The sequence below is a fragment of the Dendrobates tinctorius genome, unplaced genomic scaffold, assembly GCF_039654945.1.
Source record: "Dendrobates tinctorius isolate UK_male_01 unplaced genomic scaffold, ASM3965494v1 ptg000014l, whole genome shotgun sequence".
In the NCBI taxonomy this organism is placed as follows: Eukaryota; Metazoa; Chordata; class Amphibia; order Anura; family Dendrobatidae; genus Dendrobates; species Dendrobates tinctorius.
In genome coordinates this window covers 24,468,314-24,491,599 of record NW_027361682.1, presented here as the reverse complement: position 1 = coordinate 24,491,599, position 23,286 = coordinate 24,468,314, and the positions used below count along the sequence as shown (strand labels likewise).

Genomic DNA, 23,286 nt, shown 5'->3' with positions numbered 1-23,286 from the left:
CACCGACGATTGTCTAAACGCTGTGTCTAACATCATGTCCTCACTATATCTGAAACTGAACCTGTCAAAGACTGAACTCCTTGTGTTTCCTCCCGCTACTAATGTACCTATACCCAACATTGCCATTTCCGTGTGTGGTTCTACTATTACTCCCCAGCAACATACCCGCAGTCTGGGGGTCATACTTGACTCCGAGCTTTCCTTTGTCCCCCACATACGATCACTGGCTCGCTCTTGTTATCTGCACCTCAAAAACATCTCTAGAATTCGACCTTTTCTTACTTTTGACTCCGCAAAAACTCTTACTGTTTCTCTTATTCATTCTCGTCTCTACTATTGTAACTCTCTTCTAATCAGTCTCCCTCTTACCAAACTCTCCCCCCTCCAATCTGTCTTGAATGCTGCTGCCAGGATCATATTCCTCGTCAATCGTTACACCGATGCCTCTACCTTGTGCCAGTCATTACACTGGCTACCCATCCACTCCAGAATCCAGTGCAAACTTATTACCCTCACCCACAAAGCTCTTCATGGCTCAGCACCACCATATATCTCCTCCCTTGTTTCAGTATACCATCCTATCTGCGCCCTCCGTTCTGCTGATGACCTGAGGTTAGCATCCTCAATAATCAGAACCTCCCACTCCCGTCTCCAAGACTATACACGTGCTGCACCAATTCTTTGGAATGCACTTCCCAGGTCAATATGATTAGTCCCCAATCCCCACAATTTTAAGCGTGCCCTGAAAACTAATTTATTCAGACTGGCCTACCGCCTCAACACTTTAACCTAATCTATCCCTATGTGGCACAGCCAAAAGTTTTTACCATAACCAGGTTCCCAGCATCATGTTCCCACATGCTTTATGCATCCATTAGCCCTCTGTGTCTGTACTGTTACACACTTATCATTATGGCTGGTCCATACAATCAGGGCAACTGTTACCACCCACCTTTCGTGTCTACCTTTTTCTTCATAGATTGTAAGCTTGCGAGCAGGGCCCTCATTCCTCTTGGTATCTGTTATGATCTATGTGATTATTGTTATGCTGTAATGACTATTGTCTGTACAAGTCCCCTCTGAAATGTAAAGTGCTGCGGAATATGTCGGCGCTATAGAAATAAAATTTATTGTTATTATTAAGATATAGAGCAAGCTGTGAAATGAATGAGTTGGTGTAAATAGGCAAAGTATTACCACCAGTGAGCAACTGATAACCACCCAAGAAAGGCAAGAGCAAGAAAAGTCACCAAGAATGCGACAAATGACAAAACCCAAGAGGGCTTAGGCTGAAATGTCTAAATTATTAGAGAGTGATTTGCCACCATAACTGTTCAGAAAGCAAATCTGCAATACTGGAAAGACCAGAGGACTAATATCCAGGTCAAAGGCTGGCTTCACGCTAGCGTTGTGTAGCTCTGCAGATGGCAGCCTACTTTCTTCTTTCTTTCTCCGTTAAGCCCCGCCCACTTCCGCACCTCTTCCTTCAGCTCCGCCTACGTCTGCATGCGTCCTGCATACCCTATCTTTAACATTGGGTACGCAGGCCATGCGGATGTATGCTGACGCATCCACATGCGTCGTTTTCACGCTGCGCCAAGCTGCGCCGAATGCAACAAGTTGCATTTTGTTGCGGTCGGTGGACGTGACAGCATACAACCGCATGGCCTGCATCCCCTTTCTATTCTAATCATGTATGGTCCTATACTATCCCTAACTATCCCTAACGTTAAGCACAATGCATAACAAATGCACCACATTACAGTACATTACAATAACATTAAGAAACTGCACATTACATTAATAAGCATTGAGGTGCCGCATGCAATCCTGCAAGCAGTCACTAGGGGACAGGAGGCACGTGAGGGTCCCCCCACCTCCTTACATATCACGACTTCTCCAGCAACTACTCGTCTGCAGAGATTACAACAAAGACACATTTGACTTCATATATTTCCATCCCCATCTATTCCCAACCTGCACAAACTTCTCTTTCACCCCAATGCCGAGTCGCTGCTGCCATATGTCTCCCTATTACTGATCTTTAGTGCACCATATAATAATGCCCACCAATGTACCTCTTACAATGTAAAATGCCTCCTTGGTCCCTTTAACTGGTAAAATTATGCTCTAGAAAATATTAACGCCCTGTACAAATACCCTAGAAAACAGTACGAATATTTTGCCCCAGAATGTATTAATGCCACCATTGTGCCCACTTGACAGTCCCAATACCCTGAGTGCCCTATAACAATTATGCTTCTTCAGTGCTCACTTAATATTTAATAATGTCCCAAGTCCCCCCATTTATAGTTCCCCTGTACACAGTATGATGCCCTCCCACCACTTCCACATACACAACATGTTGGGTCCACAATACAATGGGCATCACAGTAGCACCCTTCCACTGTATGATAGCTCACTGTAGGCCTCCACTGTATGACATATCAAAATAAGGAAATGGTTGCACTCAATTGCATTAAGGCATATCAAATATGAAATATATGAACTGTGAACAGCATAATGGCTTTTGGAATTTAGAAAAACCATATGAGATACTTAGAACAAAATTTGGCCAAAAGATGTGAGCCCATTCACCAACGTCAAGGTGATCTCATTGAACGGGTCCCTATTCTAACTGCCTCATGTGAAAAGTGATTGTATGTAATGTAAGCTGTTTTTTGGTATGCACCTATTCAGACTAGTTCTAGATGTGCCGTCAGTTTTTTCTGTCATTTCTATGTTAGCTTTCTGACTGAGCACTCCGCCCTTCATCAAGCTGTGATTTTAATTACATCCAATCACATTTTGGTTCCTATCTTCCTATAAATATAGGCTTTATCTTGTTATTAGCCAGTAGTTCACACGAGGCAGTTAGAATAGGGACCCGTTCAATGAGATTACCTTGACGTTGGTGAATGGGCTCACATCTTTTGGCCAAGTTTTGTGCTAAGTATCTCATATGTTTTTTCTAAATTCCAAAAGCCATTATGCTATTCACATTTCATATATTTCATATTGACATGCCTTAATGCAATTGAGTGCAACCATTTCCTTATTTTGATATGTAAGCTGTTTTTTTGGTATGCACCTATTCAGACTAGGATGTGCCGTCAGTTTTTTCTGTCCACTGTATGACAGTCCTCAATAGCCTCCCACTGTATGATGGCCCTCAGTAGCCTCCCTACTGCATAATGGCCCCCAGTAGTCCCCCCACATTGTATGATGGTCCCCAGTAGTCCCCCCCAACTGTATGATATCTCCTAGTACTCCCTCCACACTGTATGATGTCCTTGTGTAGTCCTTCCACACTATATGATGGCCCCCAGTAGTCCACCCCACAGTGTAATATGCCCCCAGGATTCCCCACACTGTAAGATGGTCCCCAGTATTCCCCCATCACTGTAAGGATGGCCCCCATTATTCCCCTCATAGTGCACTATGAAAGTAATATAAAAAAAAATTTATGCTCACCGAACCATGGATCCTGAGGAGTCTGCTGACACAACTGAGGCATGGGTGGACCAATGCAGTGATGTCATTGCACCAGGGCACACAGAGTCCCAATGTGATGACGTCATCATTCCACCTGCCACTGCCTCATCTGTGTGATGCCCTGCTTTTCTGTAGACCACAAGTTAAATTGACCTGTGGTCTACAGAATGTAGAGTGGAAGTGCAGGTCCACCACAGAGTTTAACTGTATCGGCATGCTGCGTGCTAACTTCCACCTTGTCTATCTAATTCAGATCTCACCCTGACCAGAAGTACAGCACCATCTCTGTCCTGACTCCATTACAGGATTGGTTTACTACCACTCATCACTCTCGGATTGCTCATACACACATGTCCTCTTCTGCGTTACACTCCAAAATGCCCACCATTGGCACCATGCAAACCTTATATCTACAGCAGAACGCAGATATATGTTCCCAAAGTTTCAACCTTTTATGGTCTTCATCAGGGTTATCTGTATAACGAAAGGTTGGTGTCTGAGGACAGAGCGGAGCTAGTCGCGATCTAATAAAACATCACTTTTCTGTAAATTCCGATTCATACATGTTTTAGTGTTCAAGTCAATTTTGATATCTCAATTAGTGATTAGCGAGTATACTCGTTGCTCGGGTTTTCTCGAGCATGCTCGGGTGTCCTCCGAGTAGTTTGGCATGCTTGGAGATTTATTTTTCGCGTCTCAGCTGCATGATTTATGGCTGCTGGACAGCATGTGGGAATTCCCTAACAAACAGACGTTCCATGTATTCAGGCTGTCTAACAACTACAAACCATGCAGCTGCGTCGACAGAAACTAAATCTCCAAGCACAACAAAATGCTAAGAGGACACCCGAGCATGCTCGGGAAAACCAGAGCAACGAGTATACTCGCTTATCACTAATCTCAATGACTTAAGTCAATTTGGAGTGGAGCAAGCATATCCATTAAGTTATGAAGAAAAGTGACTGCGTGCACTACAAGTTGCAGCACGTGTAAATCAGTGACCACCGTCACAGTGAGATACATACTTGATAAAGCATTTAGGTGACACATTGAACAGTAAATTAATTAACAATAGAACACAAAAAATAAAACAGGTTTAGTGCTGAATGTTGGCCAATCTGGCCCAAATAAATGTTACTTTGCTCTGAGCCCACCTTATAGCCCCATCATCAGTATCTTTTCTGTTTTTTAATCTTCTTGTGTCTTTCTTTTCAACTTAAATGTATGCAGCAAATACTTTATTGACTTGCATCACACCCCATATCTAGATCCTTAAATTCTTAAAGTGACTCTTACCACTGTAAAGTTTTTGTTTGTTTTTTTGCTTTGTCTTGGGGTGGAAGTAAAATATATAAAAACTAAAAATCTGCAGGCCTCCTTTAAAGGGAGTCTGTCACCACTCCTGCCTTGTCTGTTTAAATAAATCCTTGTTTACCCCATGGAATAGGAATTCTGGATCATCTTTTCTCATAATTCTCGGTAGTGTCATTCCTCTATTATTCCTCTTAGAAATTTGTGATTACCGCCAATGGACAAATTAATTTTACCAGTTAGAGGTGTGACTGTACAGTCTGGCACTCTTAGCACTGATTGGACAATGACACTGTGGGCAGTGACACGCCCCCAACTGGAGATACTAAAATGTCAATTTATTGATATATTTCAAGAGAAATAACTGTAGAACGGTGCAACAAAGAGCTTTAAGAAAAGATGTCCCAGGATTCCTATATTTTGAAAATTTAAATAATTTACTAAAACTTACATGTCAGGAGAAATGAGATAGCCCCTTTAAGTGCAAGAAAAAATAAGATTACAATGATTATCTTTCTTCCTTGATCAAGTCCCTCCCCCTTCAGTAGAAAAGTAGAAGGAATCTATGAGAAGGAACTGGTTAAACAACTTTTTCTGCCACAAAGTCCAGTGCACGTCACGTCACGAGTGCTCAGTTGTTTCACTTTGTGCAGTCTTGTGATCTCGTTGCCAGCCTGAATCTTTCCATGAAGTATTCTTTCACATGCAGTCTTGTGGGGTGTGAAGCATGTCCGTCTTCTGCTGCTGCGTACAAGCCAGTGATAATGAGGACGAGGTAGGAACACACTTATTGCTAATTCACTATAGACCATGTCTCCAAACTAAAGAACATAAATATGCTGTCTATAGTTCACTGTTATCAGTCATCTCAGTCTAGGCTGTATTGGTCTTCGGGTAGGAAGATAAGGAGATCAGGGAAATTTCCTTTCCTCATGAACACAACTCAACTTCATACCAATATTTTATGACGAAACCCTCTGTAAAGTTTTACATCTATTAATATGATTAACATCAGCCACTCTTTTTATAACTTGCACCTTTATAATGGCATATATGACATGTACTGATGATGAAAAATGTAGTAGAAGGGGCGGATATATCATTGGTGCAACCTGTGCAGCCACAAAGTGGCTCATGTGGTAAGGCGGCCCATTTCCACCTCCAAAGAAGGTGGAATTGTGCATTATGATCAGATGTTAGACTGTAAAATGACCATATATTGTTCTAGCATCGGGGCCCTTCTCTATCTATGTCTGCCAGTGGGTAGTAGCCTATCCAGCAGTGGTTCGGTTGATTAGTTCCATCTTTTTTCTCTAGAGGCGAGCAAGGCAAAAAGATGCATCACATACCAAATGAATGTTCATAGCACCACTACCATTACTGTCCAATCCGAAGTGAATGAGTGAACAAGATACGGAAGGTGGGCCATGGTACCACAATAGCTTGCCAGATTCCCCTAAACTGCTCTTCTTGCAATGCAAACAAGGGTAGTAGGAAAGTCAGTAGGGACATACTGCCCTTTTGGCAGGGTCATAACTATAGTCAGTATAAAAGTGCAGTCACACCCAGGCCTTGAAGTTTAGAAGAGTTCAAATAGGCTATTTGACCCATTTGAGAAGATCAATACTATTAAATACCTTGGATAGTGGGGGGCCTTTATGATATGTTGCATTGGGGACTAAAAGTTTCAAGTAACAACAACAAAGAATGAGAAAGGTCTAAGGGGCAAAAGAAGCACTGCCACTAATTGGCATTACTTAGTGTGTTCTGCTTTGAAGCAAAAACAGAAGGGGGCTACACTATGATTTCTGCTTTGAGGTCAAATATATTCTATAAATGCCTAAAGAGAAGCCAAGCTTTGGGACCAGCAAATGATACCTGTCCATGGTACAGTAATGGGGGCGAACAGAAGCCTGCTCTGCTTTAAATAGTGACCATGGTCGCTGTAATGCACCACATACAACTTTCTTTATTTCCTCATCTTAACCAGACCCTATGAAAAATAATTGTAATTACACATTAAAAAGATATAGTCATACTAGGCACAAATACAATGACGATGTATATAGATTCGATCCTAGAGTGAATTATGTCATCAGGTATGGTGCATGTGAGCATGAATTTCTCTAGGGGCATATCATAAAGTGAGGACTGTGATACTATTGGTTGTAATTTGGGTTAATTGCTGCAATTTGACTTCACCATTTATCAATGACGCTCCTTAAGATCTGGGGTTTAAAATAATCTATTTAGAGGGTATATGAAAGCTGCAAAATCAGATTATTTTATAAAAGATTAAAAAAAATCATAAAGAATAAATTAATAAAAAACAAAGCAAACTTTTCTTGCTTATCTTAACCGCAGCCTAGTAATAAATACTGTACATAACTGCGTATTTGCCATGTAATTTCAAAACAGGAGAGACACAACACATAATAATAGCCTTCGGTCCTGCATTGGGTAACCCTTAATAAATTCAATGATTTGTGGAGTGGAAAGAGGTAGAGAACATAATGACAGCAATCAAATGGTATTTTTTGTCACATGACTACAGTAAACAAGGTTGAGCTTGACTATGCAAACACTGATAACTTCCTCATGTGGAAATGTATGTATGGAAGAAGGCGCTGACACCATTACAATGTCTGGTAATGGATGTGATCTTGCAGCTTAGGTGAAAGATACTGTAGTGGAGAATGGTGCATCAGTAATAAGACATGACAACTTCTATTATGGCATTATCATAACTAGTGATAGTGAATGTGACCACGTTGCTGCAGACAAGTTAGAGCACCCATAATATTACAATCGAGAAACATTCAATACTATGAGATTATTGTTGCCTACATTCATTATCATTTGTTTCAATCAAAGATGAGCGGATCAATCCATGGAGGTTCCAGCTCAAATTGATTTTTCTGAAATTTGCGGTTTCACGCGAATTCGAACATTTTGAGACTTCATTCTAAGTTTGCAACATTAAAAAACCTTGTCAGCACGGTTTCTCACACTGCTGAAGCATCAGATGGCAGGCTAGCATCATTTTGAGCTGCTATGTGGGCTACCCCACGTTGACTTATAGCTGTGACATCTTATGGCTTATCATAATTTGTACAGTGGTGATCAACAGCTGGGTCATCACTGATCAGCCGCTCCCAGTGGAGTACAGGTTGTACGGCAAAGTTATTTTCCATCTCTAAAGTATCTCCAAAGTCACCAGGTAGGTCTGTCTCCTCTGTATAGTGTAAGCAGGATCATCTTTCTCCTGTAGAGTGTAAGCTCTTATGGTCAGCAGCGTCCTCTCTCTCCTGTAGAGTGTAAGCCCTTATGGTCAGTGGATTTTTCTCTCTCTCCCGTACAATATAAGCTTTTATGTTCAACAGGGTCTTCTCTCTCTCCTGTAGAGTATAAACTCTTATGATGTTATGATCTCTTTCACCCTCTCTTTCTTTCTTATTATATCTCCTGTATCTCTCCTCTTATAGTCAACGGAGTCCTCTCTCTCTCTCTCTTCTACCCTATGTGTATTTTTGAAGTAAATACAAGGTTTCCAGTACTGAGATTTGCACAAATTAATTTACTGCAAATCTAGTTTTTGGAAATATTTGGTGAAGTCGGCGAATATGAATTAAAAAAGATCCGCTCATCTTTAGTTGCAATGCACTGACTGTTTGACTGGTGGGTCAATGTAGCTGAGAGCAAGAATGTTTTCTCAACTGTTAGGATGGAAGCGCCAGTGTCAGCACAGACCAAGGAGTAACCTCTTGCTGATGTGGGAGGGGCAAAGTGGAGGTAATAAAATTTTGGCACTAAGTGGGCAATGAGCGGATGGTCCATGCATGGTGCCAAGTAGACTTGTTGTTAGCCTATGTAGACTATTAAACTTGAGGCCTGACTATTGAAGGAGAGTTTGTGAGCAGGTGGGCAGAGTGATTTTGTTCCAGGCAGAGGCATACTCTAACACAGGTGCGAGTTATGCAGCTACACAGGGGCCCGAAGTATGAGTGGACCGACTATAATATTAAAAGCAGCTTCCTATTATGTATTAGATTGCATGTGAGGGACTTAAGGGGGTTTTACACATAGCGATATCGCTAGCAATATCGCTAAAGCATCACCGATTTGGTGACGCAGCAGCGATATTGCTAGCGATATCGCTATGTGTGATACTTACCTCCGACTGGCTCCCCCGCTGTCTGTCGCTGATCGCGCAGCTCCATTTCTCGTCGGGCGCTTCCTGCTTGGCTTCCTGCTGGCGCTGACGAGCGACGCGTGGACACGGACGGGAGGACGTCAGGATGCCGCGTATGAAAGGTAAGTAACGACCGTTGTATCGCTGCTGCATCGCTGTGAGATCTGCCTGTGTGGCAGCTCACTAGCGACCATTTAGCGATGCACCAGCGATCCTGACCGGGTCGTATCATGTATGCGGCACTGTGATGATATGAATCAAACACCGTACTGAGGTCTGTGTGAAGTAACATTGTCCTGAAGACCTTGTAAAATCAACAATGGCCATAAAAAATCCTCATCTGTTGGATATTGAAATCTGCTCAGCTTGTATTTAAAAAAGTTTAAGCAATAGCAGTATCTACAGTGAACTGCAACTAACAAGTTATTGTGCCTATATGAGATTTGTAACCATCAAGCATGTTCTGCCACTGCTGTCTGAAGAAAGAAGAAAAAGAAGGACCAGGTGAGGACTCAGCTGCATTGTTTTATATACATATGAAGATTAATGTCCCCATGGTAGAGTAGCACTTTTGGAGATAATCAAAAAATATCGCAATCTACCACTTGTGCATCCTCGGCCTTGAACCACAATAATCAAGCTCTAGAGACTTGCATGAGATTTATAACCAACAGGTGTGTTCGACCAGTGCTATGTGAAAAAAGGAGAAGGAAAAAGCCATGCGAGCCCTTGACTATATTGTCATATATAGATATGCAAATTTACGTGCCCCTGATAGAGCAGCACTACTGGCAAAACCAACTATATCGCACGGCAAACTGCTACTTGTGCAGCCCCAACTTTAAACTATCGAGTGAATCACAACAAACAAGCTCTAGTGCCTTGTATGAAATTAGTAACCAACAAGTGGGTTCTGCCAGTCCTATATGAAGAAAGGAGAAGAAAAAAGGGCCATGTGTGGCCTTGGCTACATTGTCAAATAAACATATACAAGTTTATGTGCCCCTGATAGCATTGCATTAGCTGCAAAACCCACTATATTTCACATCAATATTCCATTTGTGGAGTGTAGGACTTATACTTATTATTTAAAGGGGAATCTTTTGAAATCTGAAAGGAAAAACTCCTGCAAATCTACTCTGACAATCAGATGATGTATTGACATCAGAATCCTTAAGATTTGTTCTACGCTTCATTAACTTCTGTCTTCCATTAAATATGTTTCAATTTTATTTCTTTTGCAGACTGTACCTTTTTCTAAAAGTATCCAGGTCCCAAAGCAAGTGAAGGGTAAGTGTCTGACTCCACATTTCTTCAGTCTTCTAAGCTGTTATGATTAGGGTTTCTCTTGATTTATGTATCACCTTTTGTAATTACTATGAAGTACAATCTAAAAAAAATTATAATTATGTTGAGTAGGAAACTGTTACGTAGTTTGGCCTTTGTTACAGAAACAATCCAGGAAAGAGCACAATGTCCCGCTGGGCTTCTTTTTTCTGTGCAGCAAAACTATTGACCATGACTGATACTGTTCTTTATAAAGCAGGGGATGGGGAATGGCTGGTTTTGCATCCAGTTGGTGACCTTGATAGATATCTGCACAGTACTGAAATCTAAGTGCCAACCAAGGTAGTGGAGAACCTAGTCAACCAAATGGGGTGCTGTCTAGGATGCACAACACCTGCAAATAATGTCCTTAAGCTAGGTTCCCACAATGAGTTTTTGGTGAATTTTTTACTCTGCGTATTATTGAAAAATGCAAGTAACCTATTTTACTTATTGAATGTAGAAACGGTGTAAAAGATCTGTAACATCAAAAACTCACCAAAAGCTAATTGTGGGAACGTAGTTTAGGGGTGTTGGAATGAGTAGAGATTACCTTCAGATGACTGTTTAATATTTCTGTATTCTGAACTGTGTCCTCTCACCTATCATGGTAGCAAGTTAGCAAAGAAGCTACGGCTGGTGCACATCTTGAGTATTTGCAGCGTTTTTCAGTGATTCTTTCATTAGTAAAAAATCTACGGATTTTACAATACCAGCAAAATGAGCGAGATTTCAGAAGTCACATGCCCGCACTACTTATTTTTTCCTTACATATTTGATCCATCAATGTGTTTTTTCAAATCTGCATTTTGTCAGTTCTTTCAGTGTTTTTCACCCATTCAAAAAACTGCAAATAAAAACACACCAAGTACTATATGCGGCATTTTTTCTGCTAAAAGAAGTGTTTTAGTGCAGAAAAATCTACTGCAAATATTCAATATGTGCACATGCCCTTAGAAAAAATAAAGGGAAGCGGAAGATGAAGATTATTCATCATGGAAGCCAATCTTAGCCGTCCTAGGAAAGGGGTAGTTCCTCTATATCTGCAAGATATTAGTACAGCATGCGTGGTCAATGACAGCAAATTTAGATTTTAGATTTTGCTTTAAAGAATGGTTCACCTAGTGCAGATCCTAATGGACGGTGTAAGGCTACATTCTCACAATGAGCTTGAGGTGCGCTTTTGGCGCTGCATATTTTTTGCTGTGTCAAAAACGCAGCATCTTACAGTTTCGGCAAAGTGGATGGGATTGATAGAACTCTTACGCCTACTGTGCTTTTTTTAAATCCAGCATTAACTGACCTGCGGTGTGTGTTGCAAATCCGCAACATGTCAATTACATTTGTAGGTACGCTGAGTTTTTCCATGTGGAATTTCCTTATTATTCTTCACTATTTGTGAAAATTCCACAGGCAAAAACCACACATGCGTTTTAAGTGCACTTCAGTTGTGGAAATGCATCAAAGATACATGTAAGGCCTGTTTCACACTTCAGTTTTCTGGCGTCATTCAGAATCCGCCATTTTGACAGAATGACGGATCCGTCGAAATTATTGAAAAACGGATGCAAACGGATGCAACTGATCAGTTTTTTCGACTGATCCTTCTGGCAGATCCGCCAAAAAAAATGGATCTGTAATCAATTGCATCCGTTCTTTTCATCCATTTCTTGACGGATCCGTCGAAACTGCAGACTTTGGAATTTAAAGGAACACGATTCTTGAGAGAGAGAGATTTTTTGGTGCCAGCGACGGATCAGCTGCCCATAGGCTACCACTCTAGCTAACGACGGACGACGACGGATCCGTCACTGTCCGCCTTTTTGACTGAGACAAAAAACGTTCCTAGGGACGTTTTTTCGGCCGACGGACAGCTATTTTCTGACGGATCCATTGTACGATGGACCAAACGGAAGGCCATCCGCCACAATCTGTCACTAATACAAGTCTATGGGGGAAAAAACGGAGCTGCCAGGCAAATCCGTCAGATCCGTTTTTTTCTGCTAATGACGAATTGTGACTGATGCCAGAAAACTGAAATGTGAAACAGGCCTAATCTGCACCTAAGTCTGTCAGTAAGGTTTTGTCGAAGCAAAATACCAGGAAGTATCAAAAACAAAACAACGTTATTTAAAGCATGACCTATTAACCACTACCACTAAACCACCATGCTGGGAAGGGCCCCTTTACTACCTTGAGAAATAAAAGTGAAAGGATGCCGCCTGTAGGTGATATGGGAAATATCGATATATTTGCCAGCTTGGTGGAGAGGGACCTGAAGAAATTAGCAGGACCAGAGTGGGAAAATAAGGATAACTTGTTGGCCAGTGAGCGATTAGCACTTGAGGCTTTAAAGAAAAATGATCAAATAGTGGTAAAACCCTCCGACAAAGGGGGCAATATGGTAATTCTGAACCACAATGAATATCGTGAAATGTGCTATGCTATTCTGCAGGACAATTCAACATATGAGGTGCTAAAAGAGAACCCCATGGCCTCTTATAAAGAGGAACTGCAGCTGATCCTCAGTGGGGCCTTAGCAGAGGGTGTGGTCTCAAAGACAGAATTTGACTTTATTCTTCCTAAGTTCCCGCTGGTGGCCACGTTTTATGCATTACCAAAGATACATAAGGGCCTGAATCCCCTGAAGGGGAGGCCGATTGTATCAGGTGTGGACTCGTTGACACAGAATAGTGGCCTGTATATTGACCAGATATTACGTCCCTTTGTGGTTTGTATGCCGTCATATTTGAGGGATACTTCAGATTTACTGCTAAAATTGGAGGGCGTTCATCTGGAAGGGAATGCTTGGTTGGCCTCCATTGATATAGAAGCACTCTACAGTAACATACCACATGATGTAGGCATTAAAGGCGTGGGACATTTTCTTAGTCAGAGGTCAATAGCTTGTAGAGGGCACAATAGTTTTTTGACCTCCCTTTTGCAGTATATATTGACCCACAATGCATTCTGTTTTGATGGCAAATTCTACCACCAGCTCAGGGGCACCGCGATGGGGTGCCCCTGTGCCCCTTCGTATGCAAATTTGTTTCTGGGCTGGTGGGAGGAGACTATTGTTTTTGGAGGAGAGGAGAAGTGGTGGCACTGCTTGATTTCCTTGTGGTATAGGTTCATAGATGATGTCTTTATGGTATGGACAGGGGATAAAGACCAATTTGAAGAATTTGTGAGAGAGTTGAATCGAAATAGTGTTAACTTGAGATTTACCTCAGAAATTCAGAAAACGGAAATACCATTCCTGGACATTAAAATCCAAAAAGATAGGATGGGAGGCATCTCAACAAGTATATTTCGGAAACCTACGAGTACGAATAGCTTGCTACATTGGCAGAGCCACCATCCAGTCCCTCTTAAGAGAGGTATTCCGAAGGGACAATTCCTACGGTTGAGGAGGAATTGCTCCAGGAATGACCTGTTCCAAAGGCAAGCTGGGGATATGTTTTGTCGGTTTAAGAACAAGGGATATCCGCAACATGTTCTAGACACTGCATATGATTTTGCAAGAAAAGCAGATAGGGCTAAATTGCTGCAGAAACGTGAGATTAAAGACTCGACAGAATTAATAAGAGTAATTGGGACATTTGACGTTAACCATCAGGAGGTCAGAAAGGTCCTATCTAAGCATTGGGATGTTCTCAGGTTGGATCCAGATCTGAAGAATATAATTGGCGAGCGTCCCAACATTACCTTTAGAAAGGGTAGATCTATTAGGGACATGTTGGTCCACAGCCAATATAGGAGACCATTGGCTGGTGGTACCTGGTTGGATAGGCGACCATGTGGTTTTTTTAAATGTGGGGACTGCAGTTTTTGCAAATATATGAGACCGGGGAAGTCTTTCTGCAGTGCGAGCACTGGTAGGATGTTTTTTCATCGTGGCTTCTCAAACTGTAAAACCACAGGGGTCATCTATATGGCTACATGCTCATGCCCAAAAAATTATATAGGAAAGACCAGGAGAGAATTCAGAAGAAGAGTAGGAGAACATCTTGGAGACATCAGACATAAAAGAGAAACCCCGCTTGCAAAGCACATGTGGACGTATCATAATGGTGATCTCGGTGACATAAAATTCTGTGCTGTAGAGGTAGTCCATGTAAACCCAAGAGGAGGAAATGTGGATAAGGTGATGCTTAGGAGAGAGTGTGAATGGATATTCAGGATGGAGTCACTCGAACCGAGAGGGCTGAATGAGCAATTGTCATATGCCTGCTTCTTATGAGCCACAATTGAATTATATGTTCCTTTTCTAGAGGATACCAGCCTCCTTGATTTTGTTCTGTTGGTTCCCTGTTATAGTGGAATCTCCATGTATTGGCGTGGAATATTGCATATATAGAAAGTCCCTCTTTACTGCCGCAGACGTATATCCCTATAGGATCTAGGAGCATTTTGAATCTGAACCCTTGTTGCCTCTTAATAAGGCTCTCAATATATTACTTTGACGGGGCAGTTGCATAATATTTAAGTGATCCATGGTGTGGATCATCTTTAGAATGCGTAGACTGTCTGAAGATAGAAAGAAGTAAGATATCTGTACATGTTTGCCTCACAGTGACTATCTTGGGAGAGCAGATACCTTGAACTTGATGGGGTAGTTGCATATCGACGCCTGTTCACATTATTAAAGGTTGTGACGCGATTTATATCTATCTTTTTGCGAAGTATGAGTGTCATATGGTGATTACATATATTGAGATAGGTAGCTATAGACGCCTGCTCACACTGTTGTAGGCGATGATGCGGTTTTGTATATATCGAGCAAAACGCTAATTATCATTATCAATATAATGTAGGTAACATATTAAATGAGATCGTCAGACATGAGCTCTTTGGGTTAAATGTAGCGATGTGGGTATATACGCCTGGTGTGTGGAGCGTTTACTGCACATATGGGGTTAAATCGCAGAGATGACAATATGCCTGGGGCGCAGTGATTGGTGATTGCTGTGAGACTCTCCGTCTAAGGACATGTGATCGGTGAGTCAGCAGTGACGCTGCATGCAGGCTAGGTGCAGAAACCAATCTAAGCCAGGATGACAGGGGAGCTATGGGGAACCCTGTGTGTGAGGACACGTGATTGGTCAGTATGACGGTGCATCAGAGATCTGTTAACCGATTGGGGCAGCAGCAAATGGGTGGTGCTGAGAGAGGCAATGGGATTGGAGTGGGCGGAGCTTAGGCTCTGCGCGGCAGATTATAAGAGTGGAGAAGTATGGAACATCGGTAAGCTATTTGCACCTTTATGGGACACGAATTATCGTAGCATCGGGCCTCCTGATGAGCCCTGGAAGGCGAAACGCGTTGAGGCATTCATGATTTGATGGCAGGTGGCGAAAAACGCAGATAAGTACCGCTGTTGCAGCTCTGCGTTCCCCATATATTTCTATTAGTGGGAGACTATTGATGGCATTTTTTAGCCATTTCTCAATCAAATTTTGAGCTATGGCTTTCAATTGAGTAAAAGATGCCTCTCCTTATCTTGTGTATAAGATTTAGGCATGATCTGAACTGAGTTATCCCACTGGGCTGCCTTGAAGTTGTCTGTATCTTTTTGTGGGACTTTAACATGCCACCCCATGCCATGTGTGTTCTAAATTGTTTTTAACCTCTTTTCTTGGGACACAGGGTCCTCTATAGAGCAGGCTTGATCTCTGTATAGAACTAGGGGTTCCCTTATATCGGGTAGAAGGGACCACTAGTGGCTGTAGGGTTTGTTAGGGCCCCCAGGGATAGCCATCGTGAGCGGGGGCGCCACAACGTTCCCCCCTTAGGGTGCCAACCTCCGCAGCCAGGCAGGGTACAGCTCAGTAAACAAATAGGGACTCATAGGGGTTACCCTAGTGTGGGCTAATTTTTGAACACCTATTTTTTTATTTTTTCATTTTCTGTCACATTTTTTCTGGTGTGTACCACATTTGTGGTTTTTAAACAATAAAGTATCGTTTTAGGGATTTAATATATGAGTTTGATTTGAGAACCCTTTAAGGATTATATTTCAGATTATCTAATCTATCCACCCTAAATATCCCCATTGTATAATCTGCATCGTAAGAAAATGTGAAGAATGACCTTGGCACCAATTAGATAAGAGAACTTCTATTTAGTGTAGAAGAACATTGAATTGGGAACTTACTGAATTTTTTTGTGGCCTTCAAAGGGCTCTTCCCACCTTGATCAACAGACTTATCAGGTAGATGTGAATCCTATTCCTGAGAATGGCGATCCCATGAACATTGACCTTTCTAGTGATGGCCACATCCAAGTGGAGAATTAATGAAGAAATGGCTGCACTGCTCACTTCAATGGCAGCAACCATTATTTGTTACCAGTTTGATATGTTATGTTTCAAGTTGTAATTTTCTGTATGCACAACACAGACACTACAAATCCTGATGACTACAAAGCTCACATTTTTCCTCTTATTTTTAGTGCTGGATAAAGGCAAGAAACTTGCTGTAAAAACCGTAAATGTCAAGGAATACGATGATAAATTTATTGAGATTGCTGAGCTGTACAACAACCAGGTGGAAAGTTACACAAGTATGAAAAAATCTTTATCCCAACTTAACGAAGTCAATGATTCTACCAACCTTACCAGCTGTATAGAGAAAATAAAGGAAAAGTACAGTAAGTGAAAATACTGAATCATATAATTGAACATTCTTCTGGAGCTCACCACCTCCCTCTCTACCTAATATCCCTAGATCTTGGAATCAGAGCGAGAGTCGTTGTAATAAAAAATGTGGGCATGCATAGGTTGGGAAAAACCTACCCCTTTCATGGGGCTTCAACACCACAAGAAGGGGCTAGATCTGCCAAAAAATGCATTGCAATTACCTTTCAAGAGCACCACTCTTCATACTAGTCATTTTAAAGCACATTTGTTCTTTAAGGTGACTTTTCAAAATAAAGTGTCATATGTGTACATTAAGAAGAACACAATTTCCAGCCATTAAATGACTCATATATTGCATTTTTCAATTTACCCCTCTGCAAGGTTTTAATGTTCAGTTGTTTCTGAGCTAGTCGGTGGAGACTATCTACTCTGATATCATCCATAACTTGCACGTACAGACAGGAGGAATTCCTACTCTCCTGCTTGTATGTAGCCCATGTTCAGAAGTAGCAGCATAGAACACTTTATAAAGATGTACTGAGCTGTGTAGATGTGAATCCAACTCTATAATAAGCTAAAAGCAGCAGAAGAGTCTGTGTGTATCTATGTATGTCTCTCAGTCACTCTGTTTTCTCCTTTAACAAACAGCTCTAGCCTGATCCCGCAGTGAGTTGGCAGTTCTTCATATCTTGAGCAAAAAGGGCTTTAACAGAATTTCAAAGTGAATTATGACTTTAGGAGGCATGAGGAAAGGAAGAAGTGGCTCATAGTTGAAGAAAGAAGCAGATCTCTCTGATAAGATGTACCCCAAAATTTTTTTTTGCTTGCACTAGTTATTTGTGCAAATTTTGTTGAATTGACATCGATCATTTATTGATTGTGGCACCCAGAACGCTGCACTTTTTTCCTTCTGTTATTTTCCTCAAAATGAAAAGTGAAATAAGGTTAGGAAATTAGTTCGTGAAAAGAAAAAATAAGATTTGATGATTGACTGGTGCAATGCTGAAAAATCTAGTAGAGGGATGTGAGGCTTTCATTTTGATAGCAATGCCAATAACCATGTATTCTCGGCAGGAAGCTGCTGCTCTTCATTTCTTCCTCTTCAATAATTAGTTAGAAGAGATCTATATTTGTTTGCACTTTTTATTTGAAGGTATGTTTTTCGATCTAATGGGCAACACGGCAGTATCATAACTTTTCCATAAGAGACTTAAGGGACGCTTTCAGACTTTCTCAATTTTTCCTCATCCCAGTCCAGTTTGCTGGATATATTTTGTAGGTGGTGTGTGCAAATCAAAACCATCTCGCTGGCCATAAATCTCTCCGGCCAGTCACAGAAAGAGGCAAACATGTGGCCAAAATACATACGACTCTTAAACAAACCCGCATTAAAAAAAATAAACCAGCAGCCTGCAGAGTTCTAGGCGAATCATGAGGCAATTCCATTAGGTTAGGGTCTAATGCATGAAGGAGAACGTTCTAACCGGTCGACTAATTAATTATACATAGTGATTGAAAAGACAGAGGCCTCAGGGTAGATAACGTAGGCGCAGCCTTTTCCCAATATTTCCCCCGATAAGTACCTGTTCATCATACATAAAGTTGCAGGCATACTATGTGATAATTCAATTTTAAGGAATTGGCCAGTAGACAATGGTTATTTTTTTTAGAAAGATCTCAAGTTAAAATCTAGTGTAGTTAAAAAAAAGAATACTCAAACTGAATGATACCTGACAGCTACTGTTTCCGTCCTCAATGTTCTATTCTTCCTGATCCCGTCTTAACACCATGGAAATGCTGATCAGCCAAAAAAATGTGATTTGCCAAGCACACATTTCTGGTGTACCTAGATGAGACCAGGAAGTAGAGACCAGTGGTGGCTGGGTAACTTGTGGAAGATTGGTTAGAGTAATACATTCAATTAATTCTTAGTTAGTTAAGCGTTAATTCTTTTTTATTTTAACCAGTTCAAACCTGTGAAAAAAATAAACTCAACTGGACAAAACATTTGGCTTTCTCACTGCCAATATTCAAGGACTTGTAACGACTCTACTATCCAGATGTTGAGATATCGCTGTTGGTCCCATGTCCACTTTTGAGTCCAACTTGACACACAGGTGGACTTTTTCTCCTTCCTTAGGTTGGTGTCATGTATGAAGGTGGCTGCCTGTCTTACAGAAAATAGGTCTGGCTTAGCTATTAAAATTAGCAAGCCAGCCTCCTTTACACACATCACTGATCATGTGCTGACATAAGGAAGGGTGTGATGCTTTCTCTTGTGTTGCCACTAAAGCACAAGTTGAACCTTGAGGATCTAAGGCTGGCACTGATATCCCAACATCTGAGCACCTTTCCTAGTTTTACCTTATTCAGGTTAAGTCAGGAGAAGGGAATGGACTACTTAAAAAACAACCTATAGTGATCTCTTTAACCCTCCATCATTCGAATGCCACCACTTAATCTTTTCTTTTTTTCATTTAACCTATGCCATTTTCTTGGCAACATTTTTTTAAATTCTGGAAAACCCATATCTGCTGGACAACACCTTAAATATAAAGTTAAGGTGCAATAAATTCCCAGAGTACTACACACATTCCATTTCACCTTAGATCTTATAGGTTTCTGGTCTTCTTTTGTAGGCAACTATAACATCCAGATACAAATGAAAGGATACAACTTTAATCTACTTGTGGAACCGACTGAGGATATCCCAGAAAATTTACAGGAATCACAAGAACTAATAAAAGAGCTGAGTAGGGCAAACAAAGTTCTTATTGGAAGCCAGACCAAGCTGGGGGGCATGGTGTTCTCTTTGTGTCAGAAACAAGAAGAAATGGCTAACAAAATAAAGGAGGTCAATCCTGGATATCTGGATCAGATACGTCTGGTGGAAAACCTAGAGGAGAACATGAAGAACATAGAGAAAGCTAAACTATTGTCCACCAAGTATGAAGAAGAAGCCAGCGAGGTTCTCAGGAACATTGCCCATATTGCAGGTGCTGACATCTGAAATAACACTATGTATCCTATACATTTGTATTTTCTCCTTCAATCCTAGTGAACGACTTCCAATTCTTGGAAAACATGAGTGAATTAAAGGTACAATGGAAGCACTACTAGGACACTGGGAAATATCTGTGCCAACACTGGCTGATGTTTGTGATTCCAGATATGAAGTTGTGGTCTACTACAAGAGAAACACAATGGTCCAAAACTTCACTATAATGCATCTGATCAGTCCAAAATATTATGAAATGCTAATGCTTTAGACAACAAAAGGATGAAAAGCTACTATATGGCAAAATTAGATCTCAATATAAGACTCTCACACTTCTTTTCAGTCATTTTTGTAATAACTACAACAATTATGTAATATAAACTTTATCAAAAGAATATATATAAATCTATATATATATATATATATATATATATATATATATATATATATATATACATATATCGACGGTACAAGTCCACTCTGAAATGTAAAGTGCTGCGGAATATGTTGGCGCTATAGAAATAAAATTATATATATATATATATATATATATATATATATATATATATATATATAATACTTTTTTGGCCAAATTAAAACCATTGGGCATAGTCCCTATATTTCGGTGAGTGCCTACAAGCTGGATATCATTTACCAATGGCCATCTCACTTGGTGGGTCAGAAGTAAGGGGACCCCACCCCATAGTTATGCGTGGACAAAGGTTGGAAACATGTCTAAGGAACATTTATAGTATATCCTGTGCAGCAGGGGATAATCATTTAATGTCATGGAGGAATGACTGTCAGGACAAACTTATATTGTAAAGTGAGGACATTTCCATGTAGGTAGCTTGCCCTAAGAAAAATCATAATTTATTTTCTAGACATGATTTAGATGTCTAGACATGATTTAGATGTCTAGAAAAGTTCTTTAAAGTACTATGCAAAATAAGTACTTGGTACACCATGTGTGAGGCCACAAGGTCCAGAGCATTATGCATCAGTCAATCAGGCTGGCCAGCTTTGTCCAGCACTTCCTTTTTTGACAGCATTGGCTTTTTGATAAAATTGCCCCAACTGATATCCCACGCTTGTGCATATCTCTCAGGATATGCGCAAATCAGCTTTTCTTCTAGACTGGGCCATCAGCTGCCTGTTCTGCACGTGCATCAATACTAAGGGGATGTGCGCATGCCTATCATGTGCATTTCTGTTGATGTGGTATAAGGATTCTTTTATTTAGGCATTCCTCTCAATTCAATTCCTTATTTTAAATTGGCTTTAACCATACTTACAAACTGGTCCAATGTCCAGGAGGCTCCTGGAAAAAGTTAAGACCTCATCTTTTGGAACAGTTGGTATATCTCTTGGCATATGCTGAATCCTCTTGAAACTTGAGTGTAAAGTTTAAATGCAAATGATTATTTAAGGTGCAAGAAATTGGGATGTTGTCTACAAAGGAGCTGAGTAACTGTCCTTTAAGTCTACCTCTAGTCTTGATGATTTTCATTCCTGTCCGTGCATTCATCTCTGGTGGTAACATCTCATCCATTCCTGCACCTTGGCTATGGTTTATGACTTTTACATTTGTCTGCTCCTTGATACCACTTTCATCTAGTCTTCAGCTATGACCAAGAATTGACAATTTGTTGATCAGGAGTTACTTTTATATTTAAAACTTTGGGCAAACAACTCCAGGGCCTATGTTGGACTCCAAGTGGGAAACCCACCATCTGTATTCATTGTAGGCTTCCTCAAGGTATGGATGGTAAGCTAGCATGGTGGTGAGCTGTAGACTAGTAGTTATGATTGCAAACATGGCACCATCATCATGGAGACTACATGTTGTCCATTGTTTGCTCTGGTTTCCTTTGGGTGTCTACCTCCCACATACCAAAACATATACAGTTGAGTGGACCATCTGAGACATAAGCTTTAAACATGTAGAAATAAACCCAGAAGGATGGTATTTTCCAATCTTTAAGTGTAAAAAGTACAGATGTTCATCACAATTCTCTGTATATTTGCTCAGTGAATAATGTATCTTTTTAGTGTACATATCCCATACTTTCTGTGTGACTTGTTCTGTGAGTTTCCACGCAGTCTGTCTGGTTTTTGCTATATCAATTAAATGCTATTTTATTGCCCATGTGTCATCCCTGAAAATAAATTCCTGCAAGGAATTTTTTTTAAAGTAAAGATGAATTACTTTGGATCACAAAGTTGGAAACTGCTAGTCGATAATCCAGTCACATAGAAAAGTCACAAAGGTCGGAAACCTTGGAATAAATCAATATTCTTGGTTTAAGCAGGTGTTGTTGTCCTTTTTGAATTCTCAAATTATCCAATACACGGCAGGCTAATTTAATTATGATATCATTCAGATAGAACTACACTTTTTATCACTTACTTTAAAAAAATCATTCCAAAACTGCTTCCTGTCCATAGAAATGCAGAGTAGCTGGAAAATATAATCAAAATCGCATTAACTAGCAGTCATCATGGATGTAAAGTTGATCAGCTTAATAGTCAAGGTGCTCATACTCTAAACACAGCAACTAAGTTTGATTCACATCCTTAAGAAAAAAAATTGAATTATGCTTGAATTTTGCAAAAATCAGCATTTGCCAAAATGAGGATTATTTTGTAATTCACTTCCTTGCAGATTCAGCAAGGTGAGTATAACTGTGTTTGTTATTTTTAAATAAAAAAGTAAAATTATGTTTTTTTATTTCATATAAAGGATTTTTTCTGGCCATGTGCTTAAATACAATATAACTGTAGCATTAGCAATGGATATGCATCTTATAGACTTGAGTTCACCAGACAATATAAAGGTGACATTAACCCCACAAATATGAACTCCACTTGCCACCGCCACAGGGCAAGTGGGAAGAGACGGGTAAAGCACCAGAATAGGTGTGCCTTTTCTGGACGGCTGAGGGCTGTTATTTTTTTCTGAGGGATCCAATATCCATGGCTGAGAATACCAACCCCCAGCTGTTTGCTTTAGTTTGGCTGGCTGTCAAAAATGGGGAAGCCCACACTATTTTTTTAAATTATTTATTTAAATAGTAAAAAAAAAACAGCATGGGACCCCTCTATTCTTGATTACCAGGCATGAAAAAGCTGAAAGCTGAGGGTTGCTGCCAGCAGCTCTCAGTTTTGCCATGCTGGTAATCAAAAATAGAGGGTAACTCACGCCATTCTTTTTAAAATTTATTTATTAGCAGAAGCATGCATAGGCTGATGGGAGTAGTAGTCCCATCAGTCGACGCCAGTGACAGGAGGTAAACTTTTTACCTTCGATCACAGGTGTGGGCT

The 23,286-nt window shown here is 40.6% G+C and overlaps 1 protein-coding gene across 1 annotated transcript; it reads left to right on the top strand.

The window, feature by feature from the left end:
* Window positions 1-5,442: 5,442 nt before the first annotated feature.
* Window positions 5,443-22,270, top strand: LOC141072850 (uncharacterized). Its single transcript, XM_073560037.1, has 4 exons — window positions 5,443-5,581; window positions 10,243-10,288; window positions 16,778-16,975; window positions 19,604-22,270. The coding sequence occupies exons 1-4, from the start codon at window positions 5,534-5,536 to the stop codon at window positions 19,972-19,974; spliced, it is 663 nt and encodes a 220-aa protein (XP_073416138.1). The 5' UTR covers window positions 5,443-5,533; the 3' UTR covers window positions 19,975-22,270.
* Window positions 22,271-23,286: the final 1,016 nt, after the last annotated feature.

Excerpts from the sequence above, each read along its gene's own strand:
- LOC141072850 (XM_073560037.1), top strand. The coding sequence starts at position 5,534 with ATGTCCGTCTTCTGCTGCTGCGTACAAGCCAGTGATAATGAGGACGAG. Across the intron at positions 5,582-10,242 it reads CCAGTGATAATGAGGACGAG|ACTGTACCTTTTTCTAAAAG; the intron begins GTAGGAACACAC and ends TTTCTTTTGCAG. Across the intron at positions 10,289-16,777 it reads GGTCCCAAAGCAAGTGAAGG|TGCTGGATAAAGGCAAGAAA; the intron begins GTAAGTGTCTGA and ends TCTTATTTTTAG.